General features: G+C 42.1%; 4 protein-coding genes across 7 annotated transcripts; 3 read left to right on the forward strand and 1 right to left on the reverse strand.

Annotated features, from left to right (window-relative positions):
- Positions 1–1,861: 1,861 nt before the first annotated feature.
- LOC122133452 (kazal-type serine protease inhibitor domain-containing protein 1-like) lies at positions 1,862–2,790 on the reverse strand. The gene has a single exon (XM_042709675.1). The coding sequence runs from the start codon at positions 2,393–2,395 to the stop codon at positions 1,862–1,864; it is 534 nt and encodes a 177-aa protein (XP_042565609.1). The 5' UTR covers positions 2,396–2,790.
- A 1,800-nt stretch (positions 2,791–4,590) lies between these two features.
- Positions 4,591–9,560, forward strand: gale (UDP-galactose-4-epimerase). Of its 2 annotated transcripts, none has more exons than XM_012823886.3 (11): positions 4,591–4,767; positions 5,511–5,664; positions 6,020–6,129; positions 6,441–6,554; positions 6,877–7,053; positions 7,552–7,665; positions 7,782–7,848; positions 8,117–8,202; positions 8,308–8,385; positions 8,593–8,707; positions 9,184–9,560. In XM_012823886.3, exons 2-11 carry the CDS (start codon positions 5,544–5,546, stop codon positions 9,246–9,248), a joined length of 1,047 nt encoding a protein of 348 aa, XP_012679340.1. In that variant the 5' UTR covers positions 4,591–4,767; positions 5,511–5,543; the 3' UTR covers positions 9,249–9,560. The 2 variants fall into 2 exon arrangements, with proteins under 2 accessions (XP_012679340.1, XP_012679334.1); XM_012823880.3 differs by having other exon boundaries at positions 4,592–4,767; positions 6,014–6,129.
- Positions 9,561–9,873: 313 nt separating this feature from the next.
- Positions 9,874–14,143, forward strand: zbtb8a (zinc finger and BTB domain containing 8A). Its single transcript, XM_031580101.2, has 4 exons — positions 9,874–10,131; positions 11,539–12,380; positions 12,656–12,825; positions 13,081–14,143. Exons 1-4 carry the CDS (start codon positions 10,076–10,078, stop codon positions 13,426–13,428), a joined length of 1,416 nt encoding a protein of 471 aa, XP_031435961.1. The 5' UTR covers positions 9,874–10,075; the 3' UTR covers positions 13,429–14,143.
- Positions 14,144–14,262: 119 nt separating this feature from the next.
- hmgcl (3-hydroxy-3-methylglutaryl-CoA lyase) lies at positions 14,263–20,499 on the forward strand. Of its 3 annotated transcripts, none has more exons than XM_012824163.3 (9): positions 14,263–14,443; positions 15,129–15,212; positions 15,429–15,536; positions 16,057–16,152; positions 16,276–16,424; positions 17,304–17,367; positions 17,509–17,697; positions 18,512–18,637; positions 19,178–20,499. In XM_012824163.3, exons 1-9 carry the CDS (start codon positions 14,342–14,344, stop codon positions 19,277–19,279), a joined length of 1,020 nt encoding a protein of 339 aa, XP_012679617.1. In that variant the 5' UTR covers positions 14,263–14,341; the 3' UTR covers positions 19,280–20,499. The 3 variants fall into 3 exon arrangements, with proteins under 3 accessions (XP_012679617.1, XP_012679625.1, XP_012679633.1); XM_012824171.3 differs by having other exon boundaries at positions 14,266–14,437; XM_012824179.3 differs by having other exon boundaries at positions 14,329–14,508.
- The last annotated feature ends 208 nt before the right edge of the window (positions 20,500–20,707 follow it).

Raw genomic sequence — 20,707 nt, forward strand, 5'->3', positions numbered from 1 at the left:
GAGGGACACCACATTATATAACCCTTCTACATAATACAAAAAAATTAAATGTTCAGAGCATGGGTTGTTTGGAGAGAGGAATGCCATTCCTGGCATTTTTAACTGAATAACTCACCGTTCCTGAGCACTTCCAGCTGAGCTGAGGCTGAAGCTTCCCCCAGTGTGTTCTGGGAGATGCAGGAGTAGGTGCCAGCATCAGTGAGACGGACACCTTTGAAGAGGTGAGAGATAACCGAGTATGGGTGTCTGGGTCATGTATTGAATATGTAATCAGGTTGAGATAAGCTCTCAGTCTTCCTTTAGCAATACACAATTGCTATGTTTCATCTCTCCCCTGATGCTATCTACACATTGAGGGCTAAAGAACCACACTGCCCACTATCGAACAATGGGCAGTAATCTTAGCCTGACTCAGGAGATCCGATATACAACTATGATGGACTTTGTCTCCTCAGTACCTCTTCCCAGTCTTTTCACAGTGTCTTCCATCAGTCCATCTCTTTTAGAATAGCTGAATGACTCTGATCACCCTAAACATTTCAGACTACAGACTCTTTGTTTAGTAAAGTACAGATAGTCATGGGCATATTTCAACAATGAAGTAGAAAGATGCTCCAATCTAAGACTAGGAATAGCTTTCAAATGCATGATCTGCTTTGTCACAGTCAGTGTCCATTGGACATATGAATGACATTGTACAGTATATAAATTTAGATTGTCAGAATTGAAGCCACACCCATGCCATCCACAGATGTTTGTGAATCCTGTGCTCTAATTGACCTCCAATACCCTGGTGTTTCTCTTCTTTTATTTGATTATTTTTCTCATTTCTCCTCACCTTGGATCTGCAGCCATGTTGATACTGTGAAGCGCTGGGGCCCACCCCGTGCCTAAGAGAGAGATGCATTCTGGGCATGAGCAGAGGCGTTGTTTATGTCAATACGCTGAGGTTAAAACCACTTATTTTCAAGAACTTAATGAATGCATAGCATTCCTCAATGATACATCTCCTCCAACTATACACTTCCCCAGGGACCCCAAGACAGAATTGTAAAATGTGAGGTAAACTTTCGCATTGTGTGGAGAAGGGTGAACACATCACACCTGTACTGAAATGTGTGGGTCATCGCCGGGCAGGAAATTGTCGCTGCCGTTCTTCTTCCAGCTCACGCTGGGTAAAGGGAAGGCAGACACTTCACAACCAAACACAATGTCATTTCCTGTGTAGTTTGTCAGGTCTTGAGGGGCTCTGGAAATCCGTGGGGCTGAGGGAACAGATGTCCTCTTCATTACTCATTGGGCTGTGTGTTTTATATGTGCTTACAGTGTCATTCCAGTTATAACTGGTATGGCAGTTCTTCATCAGCCCACAAACCAATGTTAAATAGCTAATTCGCTTGGTCACAGGCACTAAAACCAACAGAATTCCAGCATGGGCAGTTAGGATGTAGAAATAGAGTTGGTTTCTGTTTCTCTCCAAATGCAATGTAAATGTATCCCATCTATTCATTTATCCTATCTATTACCATCTATTATAAACTATGATTGTCTTATCACAGTCACGGTCTTACTAATGACAACCATGTCAAAATCCATGAACAAAAGCACCAGACTTTTTAATAGTATTCTGCTGTTTGATCACATCATAACATGTTAAATGTTTGCCTAAACCCAACAGCAAGTCACCAGACTAGTATGGCAGCTGTACTGCTGAACTACACTGCTGAGTACAACAACAAGCCTTCACTTGCTTTGAAGCTTTTATTGTGTACAGGTAAACCCACTGGCAACCATAATCCACTAAACCATTATCGCAATGACACAATTTCTGTCCAGCACAGCTTAAAACAACGTGCCACTGTCACAACTGCAGTTTACTCCACCTTAACCGGAACAGTAGGTTCTTACCTGAGTGGCAGGGTCCAGCCCCAGTGACTCTCAGCTCCTTCCCCTGTCTGCTGGCCTCCTCCGTCAGCTGGCAGGGGTTGAGGTATGTGTGCCCATCTGACCCACACACGGAGCTTGTGGACCGGCACACACACTTGGGCTCTGGACTGATGTCGTCATCACCATCCTTGGGGCGCCGCCTCTTCTGTCTCGGGGGTCTCCGGCAGTGCAGTCCCTCTCCGCAATGGCCGTAAAACTCCTGCGCTCCATCAGGGTCACAGAGCTGGCCTTCGGCGTTGGCACACTGCTCACAACAGCCGCAGACGTCCCTTACCAGGCCAGCCGGGCAGGCAGGGGGCGCCGGAGGGCACAGGTGCTTCTGACACACATCACAGGTCTCGCCTTCCTCCCACAGACGTAGCCAACCACGATGCTGAGGGGGCGAGGCATGAGATCGACGTACACACACACCCAGGGACAGGCACAACCAGATGACAGTCCAGCACATGCCACCTGAGATATGAAACAACTGCTACCTGAGAAATATTTACATCAAATACTGACCGTCTTCCTTTAAATTCTCACCAAGAACTCACCAAGAGAGCCTCGTCCTCGTCAGAGATTGCTCCTCCGTTTCTGAGAGTGACTAAACACTGATGATCTTAATGGGAGATATTCCTCTGTCTTCAGTTAGTCCAGTAAAGAGAATAAGTAGGAAAGTGAAAAGGTTTAAAGGTCTATTCACACTGAAGTTCAAATGGGGTAGACAAGCCTGCTGTTACTGGAGCAGTAAAGTAATACAACCACCTCGCCTAGGATACTTTCCCCTGTCTTGTGTCCAGGAGGCCAATTTTCAGACCAGTTGTGGTTGGTGAGGCAGGACTGGCACCAGGGCTTCAAATCTGGCACAGCATATAAAAGAACACAAAATCCTAGTGTGAAACACACATCCTGTCCATGCTGTCACTCAAAGTGTTCGTATGCACCTCAGTTTTGACCAGTGACCTATGGTAGGTTATGTGGCACATTGAATGCAACAGTTCTGAAATGTCAATGATTTTCGTTCATATGCACTTCCATGCTGGTTCCACAAGGAGGCATTAATATGGCGCAGATCTGTGAAATTCCTTTGCTGGCAAAGCTTTGTGCCTTGATGTATTTTCTCTCTCTGATAGGAATCTCTCTTTTAGCTTTTGTATGTGTGTGCGGGGTGGGGTGGGGTGATGTTCATTAGTCATTTAGGAAGTAGGTTACAATGTGAAAGTAATGCATGCTTCATCTTCATTGTAGTATAGGGACATAGAGCAACAAAACTATTTGTATGCCTTATTGAATAGGCTATGATGAATAGGCTCCACACGGTTTTCTATAACCTGCTAATGCTGTGATTAGAAACGTGTATTTCAAAACTTATTTTAGAATTTTGGTTCCTTTTTGTTCTGATGTGCTAAAATCATAATCCTGCGCTCATTTATGCTTTATAGGCCTATGGTTTACACAGAAAGTTGTCCTGAGGCCACACCGCATGCTTTGACCAAACCATGCCAACGGAGATGTTTCTTTTTCGAATGTATTATTCATCTCGAAAGTTGTGTCAATGAGGTTCCTGTATCCTGCGAACAGGAGTTGTACTGTCCTGACAGTAGAGGGCGTGGATGAGGAAACGTCACACTGTCCTGGTTAAAATTGTTGCGTGAAATGTGACACATCCAGCTGATAGAATAATCGGAAACATTTTTAACAGTGTCTTCATAAAAGTTCTCAACGTATAATACATTTCTCTCACATTAACAACATTGTTTGCTAATATTGTCAATATTGCGTGGTATAACAATGCCTTACCTAACTTGTCCTGGACATGCTTATGAGTGGGTGTATTTATTATTTAAGCAATATAGTACGAGTGCGAGTGGGGTAGGTAAGGGATATTCCCACGGGTGGTGTTCGGCCGTAGCCACGAGGCCGGAGGCCGAGTGGCGCAGGCAACATCACCCGTGGGAATATCCCTTACCTACCCCACTCGCACGAGTACTATATTGCTTTTATAAAACAATTTTATAGTCAACCAATTAACATTTAAACACGAAGTTATTGATTAAAAAATGTTTATTTCGCCATTGTTTCTCCGCAACAAAAAAATAGTTCCATTGTCAACGTCTTTTGGAATTATAAGAACTTTGAATTAACGGTTATCGCTTATCAACGTGCTTCATCGCGGAGTGATTTATTATTAGCTGTGAAAAGTCCGAGTTGGGATGTCCTGGGATATTCCAACTCATGGAACGTCTCTCGTCCAATCAGAAACAGCTAAATAATTCAATAGAACCCAATTGTTTTATAATAAGATTTATAACTTATAAAATCAACAAATAGCCTACCAACAAAAAAATACATCCCTTTTCATTTATATAGGATATTTGTAGAATGGTGCTTTAGCTAACAAGACATTGGGTGATAAACTAAGAATGTAATATATCTTATAATTTATTGATTCAATTAATAGTCTTTCAAAAATGTTAAATTATAGTGAAAATAAATGTATGTCGTTCATTTCTATTATTTAAAAAAAGGGTAGGGTTACTTACCTTTTATCACTGCCCTGTTCTTCACTGTTCTTCAATGCCATCGATAAGCTCTTTAGCTTTAATTTGACAACTTAGACACATCTCTTTCCGGAAATGACGCATTGTTGTTCATTCTTCACATTGCTCCACGTTACACAGGAAGAGGGAGCTAATGTATTAGATCGAGGATGGAACAACTTTCTTCAGCAGTATTGCTCTCACCTGGTCAGAAATCACGGCGACAGTTTGTGTGACGTTTACCAGACACATATTGCTCCTACCTCACCGTCGAAATTTCAGTTTTTTGGGCCACACAGTAAGTGTATTTTGTCTATATACCTGTCCTCTGTGTTTGCAGTAGCTTTAAGGCTCTGTCAGGGAATTCGAGGGACATGGAATAATTTGCAGTGTAGGACAGCAATTAATGCAACCAATGTGTTAGGGCTATACATTCTGTTCCACCGTATACCTGCATTCAATGGTATTGATGGGCTACTATGAAGTTTAACTTTCGTTCATATATGGTCTTATAGTTGAATATCTTCCTTTGAATTGAATGAAATCATAGGCTCAAATGGATGGAAGTATATATTAAGCTAATATCTTGGTTCATGGATTTTTTTTGTTGTCTGCTTGTATAACCACCAATTAAGAGAATTCCAATGCATCTTTCCATGACATCAGCACGTTTTGGTCTGTTTTAAGACATGGAGAAGGTATCCTGAGAAAGTAATGAAGTGGTAATGATTCTTAAAGAGTGGCCTGTTAATCATGCTCTGTTAAAAGCCTGTTTAGTTGACCAACCGGTTCCTGGTTCTGAGGTCAACAGGTAAAGGGATTTCAGATGGCCACGTTACAGATCCTGTGGGCAGGGTCAGGGTGGGGCAAACGGAACATAAGCTAATGGCCCTGACGCACATACTGACACAGCATAGATTTTGTTGCATTATTTTCTTGGATGTCATGTGGCCTCTGTCAAGGGTGTCCTTTTGAATAAGGCCATAGCCTTACCCTTCGATGGTATGGGTGGAATAGTAGACTAATGTGTTTTGTTCACAGGTTGCTAGGAGGTTCACCGGTTCGGCCAGAGGAATGGCTCAGAAAGTACTTGTCACAGGTGGAGGGGGCTACATTGGCAGCCATTGTGTGGTTGAGCTCATAGAGGCCGGTTTTCATCCTGTTGTGATTGATAACTTCAGCAATGCTGTTCGAGGTGAGTATTATCACAGAGATTCAAGAAGAGATTTGATATGAGCTTGTTGGAGTTGGTAACAGTTTGAGTAGTGTGTGTGTGTGTGTGTGTGTGTACGACTCAAAGGTAAATTTTTGTGTGAATTTTTTTCGTTTTATACAGTCCATAAAATGACTAAATCTGGGTCAGGTGATGGTGTGTTTGTTTGGGTGTTTGTGTATGAACTCCTAGACTGGTATGATCACAAGATCAGTAAAAGCAAAAGAGGTGACTGTTTTTTACACAAACTGAAATATCTAATGATGAAAGGGTTTAGTCACCATCTAATAACATCTAAAATCGGTCTTGCGGTTTGTGTTTCCTTTATGAGGGGTAGGTGATGTTCCAGAAAGTCTGAGAAGGATTGAGGCATTTCTGGACACAAATATTGAGTTCCACGAGCTGGATATACTTGACAAACCTGGACTAGAAAGGTTATTTAAAAAGGTATGACCGTTGTACCACCATACTGAAAGTCTGCATTGTTTCTGTTGCAGGCTTTCTGTTTTCCTTCATGAGTTATTCTTAAACCGTGATAGTTAAAGATTAACCAATAGGGCTCCTAGATGCCGTAACATTAAAAAGTAGAGCACTGATGTGACCTTTACTTTGTTGAGGAAAAAAAACATCACAGGAGTTTCAACAGAGTATAGTATTTGTTTTCCTGTAGAGACAAGACTAGTCCTCATAAAGAACATAACTAAAACTAAATGAAAGTACAGTAAGCCTTTATCAGGGTGTCTTTCCATCACCACCAGCACAAATTCGATGCAGTGATGCACTTTGCCGGCCTAAAAGCAGTGGGACAGTCTGTTGAGCAGCCACTGCGATATTACCATGTCAACCTCACAGGAAGCATCAACCTGCTTGAGGTGAGTGACAGTGGATCGAACTTTCTCTGATTGTGCCTGTCCTCATTCCTCAGTGTCAACTTACCTTGGTTGGTTTAATACAGCTTGCAATGTGTCTGTCTCATTTTTGCATGTATTTGTCCTACTGTAGAGGATTTTGCATTTCTGTATGGATTTGTTGCCTATATTAACTCCCTCCCGTTTCAACATTTGTAACAAAAAAACACTTTGGGCTGCTGTGAATGGTCTCAATGGCTGCTGTCTTGTGTGTGTGTGTGTGTGTGTGTGTGTCTGTGTGGAATTTTTGCGTGTGTGCGTTTGTGTGCATCTGCATGTCTCCCAGGTCATGCAGGCTCATGGAGTGCACAATGTGGTCTTCAGCAGCTCAGCCACTGTGTACGGAGATCCCCAGAAGCTGCCCATCGATGAGAGCCATCCGGTGGGGGGCTGCACCAACCCCTACGGCAAGACCAAGTACTTCATTGAGGAAATGATCACGGACCACTGTAAGGCAGAGAAGGTGGGCATCATATTGTCTTTGCGCCCGTTCAAAATGATGAGACTTGTTGTCAGCCACAAAACGTATTGTTGTTTTTTGTGCCAGCAAAAACGCATAAGAGACGGGAGTCACTAAGTCAGTCACCCACAGATATTTTTGGGCATCTCGGACAGTGTAACCAAGTGCAAAATTAAAATGCTTGTTTAACCGTTATCAAAATTTTGCATCATCGCTTGTCCCGGTAATCTTCTGTTGTGAGTTGTTGAGTCACAAATGTAATTTTCTTTTCTATCTATGAAAGAATACCAGACTGCTACATGCTAATCTAGATATTGTTCCGGACTGCCAAATAGTACCGGTTTGTCAGGTTCATATTGTCTTGTCTTGGCAGACATCAGGAACATTCAGTCAGTTTTTCACCCTAGTTATCAGAATGTGATTAGTCGTTTTTGAGTGTTTGTCTATTTGTTGTGCAAATCTCCTCTCAACATATACTGTATGTACAATACCTACTGATAGGACTGGAATGCTGTGTTGCTACGGTACTTTAACCCCATTGGCGCTCACATCTCTGGTCAAATTGGCGAAGACCCTCAGGGTATCCCCAACAACCTGTTACCATACGTCGCCCAGGTAATACTGCTAAGAATAATACCAAACCCAAAATAGGAGTTCTATGATAAGTTACAGTATTATTCACATTTACCAATTTTGTGATTGACTCACAGCCCTGTTGACTGTCCTTATAGGTTGCCATTGGTAGAAGGAAACAAGTGAATGTATTTGGAAATGACTACAATACAATTGATGGAACAGGTAATCACAATGATCTTGACAACATGCACTGTAGTGTAATACACATCTAGGAGTTGAATGGGAATCGGAAGGCTTACAGTGGGGAAAATAAGTATTTGAACCCCTGCTGATTTCGCAAGTTTGCCCACTTGCAAAGAAATGTGTGATCTATAATTGTAATGGTAGGTTGATCGCGGCAAATAAGTATTTCAATTAACTATATTCACACTCTGTTAAGATTCAATTAACTATGTTCACACTCTCACACTCTTTGTGTTGTCCTCTGCAGGTGTGAGAGACTATATCCATGTGGTGGACTTGGCCAAGGGCCATATAGCAGCTCTCAGGAAACTAAAAGAAAGTTGTGGATGCAAGGTACCCCTCTCCTACACTTTCTGTTCTTAAACAGTGTTCTCCTTTCATCTGTAATGTGGTTCCATCTGGTTTTCCCTACTAATGATACCCCGTCTTCCCCACTAGGTATATAACCTGGGTACAGGCACAGGTTACTCAGTGCTGCAGATGGTGAAGGCAATGGAGAAGGCCTCAGGGAAACAGGCAAGTGACTATATATGTGTTTATGGCTTTTCCTTAAATCACATGACCACCCTGACAGGAAGATCAAAGGTAACTCTGGAGGGCTGGAACTGTCCTGATCATGACCCTTCTCTCTCTCACTTTCTCTTTCTCTCTCTCTCTCTCTCTCTCTCTCTCTCTCTCTCTCACTTCCTGTCTCTCTCTCTCTCTCTCTCTCTCTCTCAATAGATCTCCTACCAGATCGCCCCACGGAGGAGCGGAGATATTGCGTCCTGTTATGCTGACCCCCTGCTGGCAGAGAAGGAGCTGGGCTGGAAGGCTCACTTTGGTCTGGAGAAGATGTGTAAGTACCAGCACTGTATATTTAATAGACATCCACCTCCACTGCCTCCCCACTTCCTCAGCCACTGCTGTGATTTTGTGCCAGGACAGCACATTCCACCTCCGGGCATGTGGCTAAATGTGACCAGTCATCACAGTCACATGACATGAGGCTCAGACAGATGTTCTGCACAGTGTCTTGTTTCAAACAGGATGTTTATGGGTCTTTATTACAAGTTATAATATATTTCATGCAGTGAGTAAGTCCTATAGTGGATACCTATAATGTAAAGTGTATGTTGTGCATTGGTTCACTGTCATAATTAGGAAATAGTTTACTGTTTAACTATGTCATGGTTTAATTTGAAAATACACAAAGTGGTCCATATATCAAGCAGTTTGATCTGGCTATCCTCTCTCATAGTGTCATACAGGGATATACATGACTTTATCAGTGCTGTTGTGTGATGCTTTGTTTTGTCATGTCGCTTCATAAAGGTGAGGATCTGTGGCGCTGGCAATCCCAGAATCCTTCTGGCTTCAGCGAAGGCACAGCTGAATGATACAGATGAATCAAGAATCACCAGGCCAAAGCAGACCATGACTTCCTCGTGTTTACACAGATGACCTGCTTTTAATGGAATGGACACCTCAATAAAAAAAGACAATTTATTTAATACATTTTTTACTTCATATTTTTATGATCCTCATCAGTTATAGTCTTTATGTCAAATCTTATTTTCTGAAGTGACACCTATAAAGAAATTACCTTATATCTTTTGGTCTTCAAAATCATTTATTTTTACTGCACTATCTTTATGATTAAATGTTCTTGTCAAAGATTAAACATATTAACTTAATGATTTTATCATAAATTGTGGTTGTACCCTTTTTTCTAAATGGTATGGTGTTCTTGGTATGGTATTTTACTACAATGTAATGTTTTAAAGCGTTTTCAAATGTGTTTTAGAACAGTGAAACGGTATATATGTGGGTCTTGGATAATTTCAGTTATGGGGTGTTATTCAGACTAACCCTAACCCTAACTCCAACCAGTGCCCCATTAGACCCAATGTGACTTTCTAATATCAAAGAGAGCTAAAGGGCCTTGGGAGTATAACAATCCCTCATATCTGGACTTGTGTTTATTAGGTTCACCTGGGTGGTAAATTAGGCTATTTAGTGACAAGTGATTCAGGTATTTACTTGATTCAAAAAGGACACTTGTGCTTTAAGTGGCTTCTTGGCCCTTGGGCACTCTGAACACCCACGTCAGCACAGCCTTTTTTTTCCCCTCTCAACAAGCGGGTTTCGGTCTTTAGGGCTGAGCAGGAAGTGGATGTTTACCCAGATCGGTAAAGCCACGACAATATAGCTAAAGTGTCCAGAAATGGAGATGGTTTGTGAAATTGGGACAAACAGACCATCAGGCGAGCCAGGTCGCCAGTAAGTATCAGTTTTATCGTGAAGAAATAGCACCGGGGCTGAAGCGTTGGGCGGCGGGTTGTCGTTAGGGCGTCAACGGGTTCTGCAGATATTGCGCGCCTGCGAGGTGAGCATTTCCCTCCGCAGTGTAAGAATCCGTTCACCGCTGTCTTGTGCCCTCGAACAGGAGCACAAAAGAGGGTGTTCGCTGTTCTCTCAAAAAACGGGCGTAAGGAAGACCAAAAGTCTTATTCCGCATTGAGATTTGTGCATTCGAATATTACATGTGCTGCCTTTTACGCATGCCTTTGTCCGTGGTTGTATCGGGGTGAAAGGGAAGCAGTTGTAGGTGGGCGTCTCTGTAGTAGATTGAACCAACGGGGTCTGCACCTCACTCAACGAAACAGCCTATTTCTTTATGGCTTCGGGCTTTCAACGTTTAGTAACAACTGATGGTTAGTTGTGGACTCGGCACACATAAGTCCCACACAGATTTTTACTACGACGGTTGTTCGGCTCATGCGTAGCCTATTCTAAAAATCTTTACGGGTGTCAGGGTCGGGCACCGCAGCAGCCAGTGCCCAAGGTAGTACAGCATTTTTTTTTTTTTTTTTTTAAATGGGTCACACGGGATGATAATTCAGTTAGCTAAACTGTCTGTGTTATCTATTTCAATATGGGAATAGTGTTGAAAACGATAGAAGCGGACGTCCAGAGTTTAACATTATTTCAATTATTGTCATCGAGTGTTTACTATTTGCACAGATTTGCGGAATAGAAGTACTAAAAAGGTTCGTTAATCAGACAGTGGGGTGTTAGACAAAACATTTTCCCTGTCTTGCAAAGTAGCCCATTGCAAAAGGCGTAAGGAGAGCTGTTCGTTACCCGACGCTGAGAGTCGGGTGTACCCTGCAGGAGAAATGCAGGATTGACAGGCACTTGGACCATTCGTAGAGCTGGGCGTGTGTCTCAGCGGAATACATTGCTTCTGCTTTCATCCCAGACAAAAGACTGGGGGCGACAAGAACAAACGTGTCTCCGAATCGGGAAGTTGCCCTAAAAGCAGATTTAACATTTACAGTTATAAAAACAGTTCATCTAAGTATAGCTTGTCGTTTAAGCCTTGTTATGCGCCGTGGGGGTTGAATGGTGAACGAATGATGTGCAAGGCATGTCGTACCGAAATTAAGTGACATCTCTCCTGTGTAGGCCTACTGTTCCCCATGCTATATGTTGGGTCGTGACCGTATGCATAGATTCCTTAATTTGTGTTGTAATTCCACATACATTTACACGTAGGCAAAATAAGCCAACACATATAGCCACAGGCCCACGTCGCTACTACATATTTAGGCTATGGCCTCTAATTATTTTTAAATGATGTATGGTGATCAGTCATAAATGTTTTTCAAACATATTCCCTTATAGGTATCCACAGAGGTGGTCCAGAGTAGACATAACGACAAGCCATCAGAGCAGCCTGCTGAAGCAGCTGGACCAACAGCGTCGACAGGAGCTCTTTTGTGACTGCAATGTGCTGGTAGAGGGCCACCTTTTCAAGTCTCATCGCAATGTGCTCTTTGGTAGCAGTGGCTATTTCCGTATGTTGCTCTCACAGGGAGCTAAGCACTGCACTGAGCCAGCCAGCGCCTCGTTCGACGTCTTCAGCCCCGAGACCTTCACTGTCATCCTGGACTTTGTCTACTCTGGACTTTTGGAGCTCTCCAGCAGTAATGTCATCGAAGTGATGTCAGCTGCCAGCTACCTACAGATGAACGACGTCATCGCCTACTGTAAGGACTTCATCAAATCCTCACTGGAGATCAGCGCCAAGGAAGATGACGACCGCTACCTCTGCTTGTCAGATAGTAGCATGGGCCATGAGCGCGGTGGTGATGTGGAGCAGACTGGACCTTGTTCCCTTAACGCTCAGCCCACAATTTGGGCCGAGGATGACATACAGTCCAAGGAATACCAGGTTGACATCAGCCCAGATGTAACCCTACTGCCGCCGAGCCCAGCCCAGCAGCCGATTATGGTGGAAACAGAGCTGGAACCAGACCAAGATATGCAACACCAGTTTACCACCCTTGTCCCAGAGCGCAGAAGGAGGGGTGCACCCAAGAGGAAAGCCAGCGCAGGGCGCTCAACTGCCAGTGACGAATCCCCAATTGACCTCCAGGTGGCAGCCTCACACAGTGCACAGAAAGCAGATGAACTCTATGCCACGCTACCTACCATTGTTGGAGTTGTAGGAGTCTTCAGTAAAGGTGAGAATGGAGGGGATTTCTTGAAGAAAAACAACTATTGACTTTACCTTTCCAACTACGTCAGGGAATTGACAGAAGAGGGCTTAAATGGCAACCATTTGTAATCTTTTCAAAGTTTATATTCTGTACTACTTGGATTTAAATGACACTACTAGTCACACTGAAATAAATTAATGCAAATACTTTGTATGTGAGACTGATGGCTTTTAAGTCTTCCTTATTGACTGCATCTTCTTCTTGTACCTGGATTAACCCTATACCCTCTTTTTGAGCAGACTCGAACCCTTCCATGCGTTTCAAGTGCCCCTTTTGCACGCACACGGTGAAAAGGAAGGCTGACCTGAAGAGGCATCTCCGTTGTCATACGGGCGAACGTCCTTACCCTTGCCAGGCGTGTAACAAGCGTTTTACTCGGCTCGAGCATCTGCGCAGCCATTTTGAGACGGTGGGTCATGTGCCTGGCCAATCCCATACCCCCTAGGAGATATTATGATTTACATACCGTATATGAAGAACACAATTTCTGCATTTGGTATTTAGCACACTAAAGAGTCTTCCAAGTAAAACACATGTTGTAAGTAAATTAACTTTTTACAGGGGTTTTCACAGAAGATGAGACGTAGAGTTTACACTTGTTGATATTTGCGTTGCGTCTTAAGTCACCGGTGTCCTTTTTCTCCTGTCCTGTCTGAATTTTTAGATCCATCAGGCGCGTAAGCTGGTGTGCCGTAAGTGCAAGCGCCATGTGACGGACCTGAGCGGGCGTGTGGTGTGTGAGGGCTCGCGGCGCTATCGGCTGTGCAGCATCTGCATCCAGGAAACTGGCTACAGTGGCATGACTCTGGAGGATGAGGAGGTGGGGCAGCAGCAGCATGCAGCCACAGATGAACCAGGGCTGCTTTTGGGGGTGGACGAGGCAGAGGGGGAGAGCCAAGACCCCAGCTGGGTCATCACGGATGATGACGACCTGGCCGAGGACTCTGGCGCCGACCTGATCATCCAGGAGGTGGACGACAGTGATGAAGAGCTGGACGAAAAACAGGACTGATTGTATGCCTATGTGATGCTGAAATTCCGCCGCTGAAGATGAGCGAAAGAACAGTGTGGTCATGCATCTGTGTGGGGCCATACGATTTTGAATGTGATGAGCTGCTGGGGGAGAGATGTATGTAGTTGAAAATGCATGTCATGGGACCTGATAATTGCAAAGACATAAATAATATGTTGAAGAGCAAAGATGCAATTTCGATAACGGGTGAAGCCCTTATTATTTTGGTAAACAAGATTTAAATTATTTTATAATCATAACTTTACAGTTGGATTGACCACTTTTGAATCTGTTGTTGCAAAACATCAACAACAACATCAACATTTTGTTTTAGGAATATCTGAAACGCACATATCACAGACTATCGATAGATTAGCATACAGCCTACAATTATTGCATGCATGTCTTCCTTGATCGAAGCCAAACGTTTCTTAATGTACTCGGTTTCCTCTGTTTCTGAGGAGAGACATTAAAAAGCTCACCCAAATGTAATGGCCTTGTGCAAAATGGTGAAAAAATTAAAATGACGGGTAGTTTTGGTTATTAGGGTGCATTAAACTGTCCTCTATAGATAGCTGCCTGAGTTTTATACATAGTTTCCACTTCTTCAACTAGGCCAAGTAAAATTATTGTTGTTTCTGCTGATAATTATGTTTATTTATTATCTTTGAAGTCATATACTTTTATATGCAATAAAATATTTTTATACTCTGCACGTCACTCACCACACGTGGATTTTATCAAAGGTTTGTCAAATATGTGTATTCTTGCTTCACATCAAAGTGACATAAATCTCTCCATGGCACTTCTCCACTCCGGTAGGTGGCAATGGAGATAGTAAAAACAAGAATTTCTTATCTGTAGACGGGCGCTGGCACTTTCATTACCGACACGGTTTTTGCAGTTGCTGGACATGGCGACTCTTATGAGATTTGTCAACCATTCCTTCTGTTCCAGAATGGGGCACCGCTCCATTGCACTGAGTTGTAACTCATCTGTAGCAAGAGCCGTGAGTGTGTGTGATTTTAATATATAACTGGGTCCATAACGCGATTGATGTCCAGTTGTTTAAACATAGAGGTACTGACCATTACCATTACTTCCTAATACAGCAACCTAACATAGCTAGGATAGTAACGCTAGCTACCTTTAACATATTAGTCTCCTTTTAAACCAGGTAACTTTATTTAGATACACATGAACGTTATTTCGTTGTTTGCTTGCAGTGCTACAAAGTCTACTAAATGGAGTCACGGCTTGTTTAGCTACCATGACATTAAATATCTTATCCCTTTGGTTAGCCTAGAGGTTATCTGACGTTCCTATGTTTGTTTAGCCAAAGTCAGCTAACATTTGTAAGCTAGCTGAGTAAACCAACTGACGTAGCGATATGTTAACTAGCACTAATCTTTGGTTTTACTTTAAAAAGATACTTAATATTGTTATATGAATTTAATCTCATTGTGTTTATTACTGAATTGTCTCATTGTTGTTTTTACTTTTTAAATGTACTGTTTTGTAAGTGGACAAAAGCGTCTGCTATATAACGTCACATTATCTATAAGTTATAGACTATAACTATAACCAACTAGGTTAGTTAGTTGTATGACCAGAGTTTATCCAGCTAACGTTACCTTGGCCCATTATGTACCAACCATGTCTGTCTGCCCCCTAGCTGGCTAACTTGCTCTCTTTTGTAGTTTGGTGCTGCTGCAGGGAAACCGCTGCCTGCCAAGGTGAAGATTGTGGAAGTGGGGCCCAGAGATGGTCTTCAGAATGAACAGGTTTGATCTTCAGTGGAGAGCTTTGCGTTTGCTCATCGGTTTAGTCTTAGTTAGCTGTTTTGTCCACCGTTGTTTGCTTTAGTTTTTGAACTTGAAGTACATACACTACAGATGCATTTAGTTGTAATGGTATTCCGGTGCAAGATTGCATTTTAATAATAGCTGTACTCTGTAATGGCAGCATGCTACAATATATTGATTCTCTTCTCCTTTTAGACCATTGTCCCTGCTGAGGTGAAAATCCGACTGATTGACATGCTGTCAGAGGCAGGGCTTCCTGTCATCGAAGCCACAAGCTTTGTCTCTCCCAAGTGGGTTCCACAGGTACACAGTATTCTTAATCGCCATGTGTTCTAGTGGACATGTATTCATTGTAAACGGTTGTTGGTATTTTACTGTTGTTTTAAGTCCTTAATCCCTCTGTCCTGTGTTTAACTCCAGACATACTAACCTTTAGGCGATACTCATTCTCGCTTACTTACTCTCATTCGCTTGGGTTACCTTCCCATCCAAAGAAATCAGTGACTGCTGACAAATCTAGTTACAAACCTGAGTAATTTAGGATGTGTTAAATAGTTTTACCCAATTCATATATTCAGTGGATAATTACTTTTAAATTATTAATTATATTTCTGTTTTAGATGTACAGGCCTTGTTAAAGCCTGAAAATAGTCTATTCTACTCATTTTCAATAGGTCTACCTAACCGACTGTTGGTCAAACTGGACAGGAACATAAATTATTGCTTATGACTCATAATAAGATTTCAATCTCTTGTTATGTCTGGGTTTTTTTTATGTGTCATTTTTAATGTAAACGATTTTCTTTTGTCTCAACTTTGTTAGATGGCAGATCAAGTGGAAGTCATGCAGGGCATTCACAAAAAGCCCGGAGTGAACTATCCGGTCCTAACTCCTAATCTAAAGGGCTTCCAAGCTGCTGTAAGTACTGCTCCGCACAATAGCTTTATCAGTACTGCAATTAGTACTGTGGGCACCGACCTTTTAGACTTCGGTCCCTCCCTGATTGTGAGGGCTGCTGTTTTATACTTTTGTTTTCTGAAGGTGAAAGCGGGGGCACAAGAGGTGGCTATATTCGGTGCTGCATCTGAGCTCTTCAGCAAAAAGAACATCAATTGTTCCGTGGAGGAGAGTCTCCAGCGCTTTGAAGAAGTCACCAAGGCAGCCAAGGCACAAGGTGTACTTGTTAGAGGGTAAGGCAACAGTGGTGGTGTTCTCTTGGAAATGATGTATGTCTTGTAATGAATATTAACCCAGACCATAGCTTTCTTGATGTAGTTCCCAGTGCTACTATTAAGCTTAGTGTTGTGATGTCAGCTTTGTGGCGTAACGCGTATTATCTCCAGATAAAACCCTTTCCTGATTGATTGCTTATTTTCTTATCGGTTCTGTCTATTTCCTTGTCATCTTTGGTTGCCATTGGGTATGAGGGAAGTAAGTCCTACAGTGATCACTCTTCACCTAGGTTAAGACCTGGACTTTGTCTCCATATCACAAATGGCAAAGATTAGTCGTAGTATTTTTATGAATAGCAGTTGAAACGTATACCTCTTGTGACATGAGTCTAGTCTAGCCTCAACAAAAAGATGAATAATTAGCATACTATAAGTAGATACTGTCATATAGACTACTGTTTGGACCTTAATGTAAGCTGGGACAATTGGTTTGGTACTATTAATGACTGTATAGTTCTAGAGGAATAACAAACTTTCTGTGTTTAGCTAGCTTTGCTGGGGTGTATTTCCTTAGTTGCATACACTTATTTTTTCCAGGAAGTGAACTATTAATGTTAAAAAGATTTATCATTACGAGTTGTTGCACAGCAGTGACATCGCAGTATTGTCACTAAATACAGTTCACAACAAGCCGCATGAGAACATAAGTCATGGTCCAATGATGAATCATGATAATTTGATCAGTTTTTACTTTCTAGTGATGCCTATCAGGGATGGAAAACTAATGTCTCATTGAGTTACTATACACATTGGAATTGCAAAAATCTTTGTGTTCTGGATGTTGTGTATAAAGACTTTAACATCTGTGTCTTCACTTTGGTATGTTTCCCGTAACAGGTATGTTTCGTGTGTTTTGGGATGCCCATACGAAGGGAAAGTGTCACCTGAGAAAGTTGCCCATGTATGTACCACAGACCACAGTTTTTAACATGTATATACACACACACACACGCACACCTGACTTGCAACTGTGGCATTTCTTGAACAACAGCAGAGAAACAAGACCATGTGAAAATGTCTACCATACGTCTCTCTGATCTAGGTAGCAAAGCGCTTATATGCCATGGGGTGCTATGAGATCTCCCTTGGCGACACCACTGGGGTTGGCACTCCAGGTGGCATGAGCGAGATGCTGGAGGCAGTGAAGCAGGAGGTGCCTGTGGATGCCCTGGCTGTGCACTGCCATGACACGTATGGCCAGGCCCTGGCCAACATCCTGGTAGCACTACAGGTAAGGACTCGCCTGTATGGTATTTTTTTTCTTCTTGCAATTGTGTGGTGTAGTCAAATGCCAGAAGTTATATGATGCTAAAGTAGGAAGTTCACAGTAAATCTTAGGTCAAGCCAATGTGGCCCGGTTTTTCAGCAGTCAGTTCACAGTGCAAGACTCATGGGGCAACAGTCATCATTACCAAGCATTTATAAAGGTGATAATTAAGAGTTCACTTCCTGGGGGAAATAAGCCTCCTTATGAATGTTCAATTGTCAGTCTTTCATAAATGGATAAGAAAAAAGATAACTGGTTTTCGTAAGGAAATAGCCTAGGAATCCTACTTTCAATATACTCATAGAGCTCTGACACTGGTCCGCCTTTGGTGGTGGTGGTTGTGTGTCTGTGTGTGTGTCTGTGTCTTTATCTTTACTGTGAAATGTGAAGTTGGGGCAACATTCCTTTTAACTTTTTTTTAAAGGGAAAATAAGCCTTCTTATGAATGAGGAAATAGATCATAGTCTTGGAATCCTACTTTCAATATACTCTGACACTGTTCCGCCTTGGGGGGGGGGGGGGGGTGTGAGTGTGTGAGTGTGTGAGTGTGTGAGTGAGTGAGTGAGTGAGAGTGAGTGAAGACGCACATTTTATAAACAACATCCAGAACACAGATTTTTGCAAGTCCTTTTTGGGGGGGGACTAAAGAAAATACACCCCAGCAAAGCTAGCTAAACACAGAAAGTTCGTTATTCCTTTAGTGTATTACTTGCATTAATTATTTGTCACACCCAATTATCCTGTGAATAATTATATGATGCTATTTGTTTGCCTTTAGATGGGAATAAGTGTGGTGGACTCCTCTATAGCTGGACTTGGAGGCTGTCCATATGCCAAAGGGGCTTCTGGGAACGTGGCCACTGAAGATGTTGTTTACATGCTGCATGGACTTGGAATTCAAACTGTGAGCATCTCTCTCTCTCCAGCACTTTGACCACTTGATAATTTGCTGGTCACTCAATGTACAATGTGAACGTTCACCTCGCATATTCCTTTTCCACCATCAGGGAACGGGTTCCGTACTGGTTTGTGTACCAATTTCAGAATCTTTTGGAGCATTTTGACTAAAAATAAATTGGTTTAGAATCTGAAAAGGTTGGTTCGCAACTGCAACCAAAATAGTTGTTTAGCTCAAAACTGTTGGAAACGTGGGCTGGTTTGCTAGATTGCATCAAGGTTCAAAGAATCCCAGAACAGTACCGGATCAAGAACCCGTTCTCTGTTGGTCAAAAAGGGTTATCAGTGCTACACATTTGACTTATTTTTCTCAGCAGTATTTTGATGTTATCTTGATGATAAAACCAGTGTGTTGTTCATGTTCATAATCATGAACCTGAATCAGCCTACTCATCATATCAGCCTACTTTCTGTCTCTGCATACTCTGACTAATGCTGAATCAGTCCCAGTGGTAATTTCCCCTCCTCCTCTCTTTGTCTGTAACAGGGAGTGGATCTTCATAAGCTGATGGATGCTGGTGCATTCATCTGTCAGTTCCTGAACAGACGGACCAGCTCAAAAGTGTCTCAGGCTGCCTGTAAACTCTGAGCCCCATTCATCTGGAGCCTGGTTGGCTTGGGGTCACAGGTCTTTAATCAAACATGGGCCCCTCGGATGTCAATGTGACTTTTGCCTGACTAGAGCCATGTTCTCCCTCCCTGTCCACCTATGTCAATGTGACTAGAGCCATGTTCTCCCTCCCTGTCCACCTATTGCGATCCATTAAATGGCTACTTCTTGTTTGATGTGGAGTATCCGGACATGGTACAAACAGCATAGTGAATGTTTATCACACATGGTGAAACTCATCACAGGAATCCTGTGTGTAACCGCCTGTTGATGTTTCAGGCCAGTGGAATTACAAATCTAAACAGGGTTATGGAAACATGGCTCCCAGAGTGCCTTGTGTCATGCACACATTTTGTGCCTTTTAACTCCCCCACCTACTATGGAAAACAGCAAATATGGTCCATCATGTTGGAACGGTTTGGTTTATAGGCAGTAAATAAGCACTAAAATTGTAAATGTAGTGGCTCTATGTGTCTTAGTATGATTGGAGTGTGTTCACAGCTAAGAGACTAATGAGAATTGTCTTTGTAAAACTTTGTACAATTGCAAGAAAAGTGTGGAAAGGGAAGTGCTTGTAGACCAAATTGGAAGTGAGTCGAGCAAATGGATGTTTTCCTCAAAAGGGGGAGATTTTTATGGCCAGTACATGTCATATTGAACCACAAAGAAAACCTTGCAGATGTCACTAGGTTACCAGAATTATGAACAGATTGATTATATATGGATGGCATTCCTGTGCAGCTATATCAAATAAAATATGATTACACTGTTTCTGCTTGTACTGAAATGCCCCCGTGAAATTTTTGCTTTAAACTTTACTTACAAGGGAACCAAGAAAATCATGAACCATTTCATGTGCATGCGTCTTTTTAAGGAAATGTCTTTGACAGTGATTCATGTAAGATGATGGAAAATGCTAATGTTACTGAGTAATCGTTCCATGAAAAAACTAAAACATTTTAGCATCATGCTTTTTTTAATTATTTAACCATATAGGGTTTTTGTGTGTTCAGAAAATGAAAAATGATATAAATGCATTTTATTTACATACAGCTGTTGTGACCGTTAAAAGATTGGGACATGGTACTTGCCGTTTAATTTATGCAGAATCAAGAGGATTATTTTCTTGTTAATAAAGTTTTATGCACAATACCCATCTTCAGCCTTTTTCATCAATAAAAATATCATTTTTATTGTTATATTATGTCATGTATTAATGATTAATTATAAAAAAATCTTTTAAAATGTACAGCAACTTCAACAGTTAAGACTGTCACATGACACTTGGCCAACCCCAATGACTACTCATTGCCTGCCCAATTATAGGACCCCACATCTACCAGAATAAAACTAAATCTATATGCTTACACCAAGTGTCTGTTGCAGCACTTGGTTTTGATCAGTGGA

Source organism: Clupea harengus, chromosome 14 (assembly GCF_900700415.2).
Source record: "Clupea harengus chromosome 14, Ch_v2.0.2, whole genome shotgun sequence".
Lineage (NCBI taxonomy): Eukaryota > Metazoa > Chordata > Actinopteri > Clupeiformes > Clupeidae > Clupea > Clupea harengus.

Coding starts and splice junctions, on each gene's coding strand:
- LOC122133452 (XM_042709675.1), bottom strand. CDS start 2,395: ATGTGCTGGACTGTCATCTGGTTGTGCCTGTCCCTGGGTGTGTGTGTA.
- zbtb8a (XM_031580101.2), top strand. CDS start 10,076: ATGGAGATGGTTTGTGAAATTGGGACAAACAGACCATCAGGCGAGCCA. Junction 10,132..11,538: donor TCAGGCGAGCCAGGTCGCCA/GTAAGTATCAGT, acceptor ATTCCCTTATAG/GTATCCACAGAGGTGGTCCA. Junction 12,826..13,080: donor TGCGCAGCCATTTTGAGACG/GTGGGTCATGTG, acceptor CTGAATTTTTAG/ATCCATCAGGCGCGTAAGCT.
- gale (XM_012823880.3), top strand. CDS start 5,544: ATGGCTCAGAAAGTACTTGTCACAGGTGGAGGGGGCTACATTGGCAGC. Junction 8,203..8,307: donor AAGAAAGTTGTGGATGCAAG/GTACCCCTCTCC, acceptor CTTCCCCACTAG/GTATATAACCTGGGTACAGG. Junction 8,386..8,592: donor AGAAGGCCTCAGGGAAACAG/GCAAGTGACTAT, acceptor CTCTCTCAATAG/ATCTCCTACCAGATCGCCCC.
- hmgcl (XM_012824163.3), top strand. CDS start 14,342: ATGGCGACTCTTATGAGATTTGTCAACCATTCCTTCTGTTCCAGAATG. Junction 15,213..15,428: donor ATGGTCTTCAGAATGAACAG/GTTTGATCTTCA, acceptor TTCTCCTTTTAG/ACCATTGTCCCTGCTGAGGT. Junction 16,425..17,303: donor CAAGGTGTACTTGTTAGAGG/GTAAGGCAACAG, acceptor TTCCCGTAACAG/GTATGTTTCGTGTGTTTTGG.